At 39.0% G+C, this 6,429-nt stretch overlaps 1 protein-coding gene across 1 annotated transcript in view; it reads left to right on the top strand.

Annotated features, from left to right (window-relative positions):
- Positions 1-890: 890 nt before the first annotated feature.
- Positions 891-6,429, top strand: part of LOC126065536 (disintegrin and metalloproteinase domain-containing protein 32-like) — a 157,860-nt gene continuing 152,321 nt past the window's right edge. The window contains exon 1 of the mRNA XM_049865634.1: positions 891-1,210. Coding sequence (XP_049721591.1) covers positions 1,153-1,210 — 58 coding nt within the window. The 5' untranslated portion in view covers positions 891-1,152. The remainder of the gene's footprint in view (positions 1,211-6,429) is intronic.

The following is a 6,429-nucleotide window of genomic DNA, read 5'->3' as shown; positions in this document are numbered from 1 at the left end:
TGCAACAATGAGCTCAAGCATAACAATGATTTTAAGGATGGCACAGGACCAGGCAGTGTTTCGTTCTGTTGTGCATAGGGTCTCTTTGAGTCAGAACCAGCTGGACAACACCACCACTGAGGATTTTGGCTACTAATTTTTTTTTAATTGGAAAATACCTAGTGTAATTATGGGCAAGAATGTGTCCATGTCATTCTCTACACAAATGAACACCTATTCCGTTGCACTAAGTTACTGAACAAGAGAATGACATGACATACATTTTAGCTAAGGACCTGCAGAGAACCAGATGGATTGGAGGAAAAAGTAGACACAGTGTGGTTAAAAGGTGCATTTGGGCAGTGGGTGTAGAAATAGTTATATTAGGCTTTCTCCAAAAAAAAAATCAGAATTTACTCACTTTTCCCTTTCTTGGATTTTTTTCCCAAACCTGAGTAGTTTTTTTACTGTGTCAGAAACCCAGCCTTAGTAAATATAAATATATATGTATATTTGTGTGTATGTGTGTGTATATTTTTTAATTCAGAAGGTATTTGGCATTTCCCTTTTAAAGCGCAGAGGAAGGGTCTGAAGGTCCCTGGGTGGAGCAAATGGTTTGCACTTGGCTGGTAGCCAAAGATTTGGGGATTTGAAATCTCGGTGTAATAAAAGGCTTGGTGATCTGCTTCCGTAAAGATGACAGCCAAGAAAACCCTATGGAGCAGTCCTACTCTGTAGCACACGGGGTCGCAATGAGTCAGAATCAACTCCACAGTCTCAAGATAACAATGACAGAAAGTATCTGATACAAAGCAAGCACGATGAATGTATTAGTTCATTTAAATCCATCAGCACAAAGCGAAAGGTTTGTGGGGGACAACAACCGCGACAGAAGGAACTAGGGTGGTTGGATAACGCCAGAACAGCAGCCAACCGTCTGGCTAGGGTGGGTTTAGCGAACTGGCGTCCTGTTTCTAAGGCGGGCGCGCGTTGCGGGACGATCAGCAGCCCGGCGCTAACCACCACGGCGTGTGGAGAACACCGGCGCACCAACGCGCTCGGAGGCCGCGGAGCGACGGCCGCGCGTCTCCGGGGCTGACCGGCGGGGGCGCCCGACTCGAGCCGCCCAACGGCCGCCCTCTCAGTCCCCGCTCCGAGCCGCGAAGCCGCGCCATGTTCCGCCTAATGATGCTGCTCGCCGGGCCCGGTGGTTTGCTGGCAGCGAGACCCGGTAAGCCAACGGAGACCCCGTTACTCCGGCCAGGGGCAGAGGAAGGGTTTTCTTTTCCTTCTCTCAGCCCATCCCCGCTTCCGTCAAACTGCCCGACTCGACCCAAAGCCCCAGGTCCCGACCTCCTTTGGTCCCTCTTGCTCTGTCGCCTCGGAAACGAGGCCTCGTTTCGGTCTCTGTCGAGAAGAGATAATAATCACAACAGCAGTTATTATTATTTTAATAAGTCCGAGGACAAACTTCTTAGCCTCTGAATCCGAATTTTGGGCTTCCTCTCTGGAGCCCTGATGGGAGCTCGGCCGCTAACCAGAAAGTCAGCAGTTCGAATCCACCAGCTTCTTCTTGGAGATCCTATGGGGCAGTTCTACTCTGTCCTATAGGGTCGTTGTGAGCCCAAAGGTGGGGCTGTCACCCATTTCTCAAAACTCGGGGGGGGGGGGAAATTCTTGTACTCAAAATCTCCTCAGAAACATCCTGAACTCCACTCAAACACTAAGAAACTGACTTTCCTCAGTTGTTATTTGTTATAATGTAACTCGTACTGCAATACAAAAAATTCTGTCTGCTGTTCTGCAAAGAGGCACATTATGGGAGGAGACGAAGAACATGTACATTGAGTTCAAAATTTTAAAACATAGGAGAGATTTAGATGTAAGTAAAATTTTTATGTATTTTCTTATTTCCCTCCCTTTTTACACACTGTTTTGCATCTTGCCATCCCCAGTCAGTACCCTGAGGGTCTTTCCGCTCCCCCCGTATCAGCACAGTTTTCCATTGTTTGGAGGTACCACAATTTAATTAGCCAGTTCTCTTATTGATGGATTTTGGGTTATTTCTAATTTTTTTTTTGCTAGTAACATACCATACACATTTAATGCAGTCATTCTCAAACTTTTTGAATTCAGAACATTTACAATTATTGAGATTCTCAAAGATCTTTTGTTTATGTGGGTTTATACCTATCATACTAGAAATTAAAATTGGGAGATTTTAAAATTTTTATTAATTAGAAAATAACAGTAATAGAGCTATTACAGGTTAACAAATAACACATTTTAAAAATAAAATAACTATTTTCCAAAACAAAACAAAATTAATAAGGAGAGTGCCATTGGTTCACATTTTTGGAAGTCTTTTTAATGTCTGGCTTAATAGAAGATAGCTAGATTCTCATATCTGCTTCTGCATTCGATCTGTTTGGATATGCCATTTCATTTGAAGTATATGAAGAAAACCGTGCCTATGTAATTGGAAAATGGAGAAGTGTTTTAATACCTTTTTCAGATAATTGTGGATATTCTTGATACTACACGAAAACTTGACTAATGGTAAAGATTAGTTGCAATGTAGAATCTCAACCTATGTCAATAAACTTTTCTTAATGCGCTGCTTTAAAATCCATCACTCTGTCTTACACTTTGAATGGATCTTTTACCCATGCATGGTTTTGAAACATCATTCATTGGTCTTGTGGAACACTTATGCTCACTGAGCTACGCGGATTTTCCAAACATTGACATATTTCATTATAATGCATTAAAAAAATCACATTTGTCAATTTCATTACTGATCTCATCAGAAGAGTCTTTGAATGAGAGCAAGTTTTCAAGCTCATAGTGGCAATGTTTTCCAAAATTCAAATTTTCAGGTGAAAGCAATAAATATTTTCAATTGTTTTCCCTGAAGTGACAAGCTTACTTTGTTCATTTTTCAGCCCAAGTCTGAATAACCATAGTTTGTCTGTCAGTCTTTGTTTCAAAGAAAAATGGCGTTCCATGAAAAAAGTGAATAGTTCAGTTCACAACTCAAATAATCATACAACCGCTTTTCCTAGAGACCGCCACTTTTGTATGCAATAGAGAGGCTTTATGTGTACTCCCCATTTCATGTACTTAAGGGTCAAAATTTAATAGAATTAATCTTATCCTGCTTCATCAAGAACATTTAAAAGTAAAACTGGCTTTTATTTATGTATTTATTTATTTCCACTTGTGTCTGGCAGTGAGGAATACAATGACTGGCAGTATAGTTGGTTTCCATTGCTTTAATCATACTAAGGCTCTGACAGTTTTTACCAATGTTGCTCCTGTACCATCTGTACTGATGTGAACACAGTGAAAATGTCAAATAAATTCTTGGCGGTATTATGAAAATTGTTTTGACCTTGTGGACCTTGGAATCTTGTGAGAGGCTCTTGGGGGCCCCAGGGATCTGTGGATCATACTTGGAGAACCACTACTGTAATGAATGATATTATGCCTGTATCATTTTACACATGTGTATATTGGAGAATAAATTCCCAGAAATAAAATTGCTGGATAAAAGGATATGCATTTGTAATTTTGATAGTTATTGACCATCTTTGGCATGATCCTTGGCTCCTCTCTTCCTCTCATACCCAACATCCAATCTCTTAGAAAATCCTAGTTCAGCTGTACCTTCAAAATATATCCAGAATCTGATCACATTATGCCACATCCGTAGCCACTGCTACCACTCTGATCCAAGCCACCACTGCCTCTCTCCTGGATTATTGCTGCAATTGCTTCTTAATTGGTAGCCTTGCTTTTGTCCTAGTGCTCCTTATCTATTTTCAACCCAGCAGCCAGAGTGCTCCTATAAAATGTATTCTCAAACCCTCCAATGGCATTTCAAATGAAAGTTAAAAACCTAAGTTCTTACAAAGTCTTAGAAGACCTTAGACAATCTTCTTTACCCTCCTGTTCTCTCTTGACCCATCTCCTCATATTCTTCTTGCTCGTTAGAATACTGGCTTGGCCTCTGCTATTCTTGGGAACATGAATACAGTTGGAAGAATACAGTTGGACCCTACTTTTGACCTGCCTAACCAAACCAAACCAAACCTGTTGCCGTTGAGTTGATTCCTACTCACAGCGACCCTATAAGACAGGGTAGAACTGCCCTATAGGGTTTCCAAGGAGCAGCTGCTGGATTCTAACTGCTGACTTTTGGTTGGCAGCCAAGCTCTTAACCTGTTCACCACTTTGGCTCCTGGACCTATCTAGGTCTCCTTTAATTTTTTTCAGCAGTGTTTTATAGTTTTCAATGTACAAGTCATTCACCTCCTAGGTTAAATTGAATCCTATTTTATTCTTTTAAATGCTGTTATAAATGGAATTGTTTTCTTAATTTCCTTTTTGGATTGTTCATTGCTGGTATATACAAACACAACTGATGGTTTTGTGTTGTTCTTGTACCTGATATTTTGCTGAATTTGTTTATTAATTCTAGTAACTTTTTTGTGGAATCTTTGGGATTTTCTATATATAGGATCATGTCAGCTGTGAATAGAAATAGTTTTACTTCTTCTTTCCAGTTTGGATGACTTGTATTTTCTCTCTTTCTTTTTACCCTAATTGCTCTGCCAGTACAATGTGGAATTACTCATTGCTGTAGAGTTGATTCCGACTCATAGAGAAGTGGAATAGCAGTGATGAAAAAAAAAGCATCCTTGTCTTGTTTCTGGTCTTAGTTTTCAACGTTGAGTGTGATGTTAGCTCTGGATTTTTTTTGTAAATGTCCTTTATCATGCTGAGAATTTTCCCTTCTATTCCTAGTATGCTGAGTGTTTTTATCATGAGAGGGTATTGATTTTGTCAAATGCCTTTTTCTCATCAATTGAGATGATCATTAGTTTTTTTCTCCCTTCTATTAATGTAGTCCCAATACCATTTTTTTAAAAATCCACCTTCCTTCTAGGACTTGAGATGTCCCCATTATTGTATATGAAATTCTCATATATATTTGGGTCTATTTCTCAACTTTGTATTGTTCCATTGACCTGTTTATCTATGTGACGGTACCATGCTATTTGAATTATTAAGGCTTTATAATAGACTGAAGTATTTTTAAACACTTTTTTTTTTAAAGTATAGCATTCATAGGAAAAGTGCATCAATCATATATATACAACTTAATGCATTTTCACAAACTGAAAACATCAGCACTAGATCAAAAACTGAACATTACCAACACCCCCAGAAGCCACCCTTGTGCCCGCTTCCAATTGTGATCCCCTTCAAGGGTAATCGCTTTCCTGACTTAACACTATGGCTTAGTTTTGTCTGTCTTTGAGCTTTATATAAATGGCATTATACTGAATGTGTACTTTTTGTGTCTTCTTTCACGCAAAGTTATATTTAGTAGGACTTGTCCATATCGCTGCATGCAGTGTAGCTTGGTTTTTCTTGTTACTGTATGACATTTCATAGGTTTCATCGCACTTTATTTATTCCACTTATGATGGGTGTTTGGCTAACAGCTAGTATGAGCTGTTGCCAATAGAGCTGTTATGAAATTCTTGTATTATGTCTTTAGCAGACGTTTCTCCTAGATATATATACCTAGGTGTGGAATTTCTATGTCTTCTCATTGTTATGTGCGTTGGAGTTGATTCCGGCTCATAGTGACCCAATAGGACAGAGTATAGAACTGCCTCATAGGGTTTCCAAGGAGTGGCTGGTGGATTCGATTTTTTGGTTAGCAGCTGATCTCTTAACCACTGCACCACCAGGACTCCATATGTCATAGAGTTTTATGCATTTTTTTTATAGACATTATGCCGTTTTGTTTTGTGTTTGCTCTTCAACCTAAGAGTTGTTCCAGGGAGCTTTTAAAAATACCCAAGGGGAAGAGCTTTTAGGTTTTCCCCTTCTCTGCTTTTTCTCCATAGCAACTATCACCACTGCTGTCACTTCTGTAAAGATTTACAGCCTTGGAAACCCTATGGGGCCGTGAGATGAAATCGACTCCATGGCAGTGGGTTTGATTTTGGATTTTTAAGAGAATTTTTAAATATTGCATTTTCTAATTGTTTATTGCTAGCATAGAAATGCAGTTGATTTTTGTATATAGATCTTATACCTGCAGCCATGTTAAGCTTAATGTTGATAATAAGCTGTTTGATTTTTCTCTATGAACAATAATATTGTATTTGAGTAATAACTCTTTAGTTGTTTTCTTTCCAGTCCTTTTTTATTTCCTGCTTTTTCTTGTCTCACTTTCCTGACAAGGACTAGTTCAATGTTAAATAGAGATGATGACCAGCATCTTGCCAGAGGTTTTGGTAAATATTCTTTGCTAGGAGTTTCTTTGTTTTATTTTTCTCCTTTAAATAGTTAGTAGTATTGAATTATATTGAACGCTTTATGTGGTAAATTCTACTAATATATTTTCTAATTTAAACCACGCTTGCATTC

The sequence above is a fragment of the Elephas maximus genome, chromosome 22 (genome assembly GCF_024166365.1).
Source record: "Elephas maximus indicus isolate mEleMax1 chromosome 22, mEleMax1 primary haplotype, whole genome shotgun sequence".
Taxonomy (NCBI): Eukaryota; Metazoa; Chordata; class Mammalia; order Proboscidea; family Elephantidae; genus Elephas; species Elephas maximus.
The sequence above is the reverse complement of the archived record's forward strand: the minus strand, read 5'-3'. Positions and strand labels throughout refer to the sequence as shown.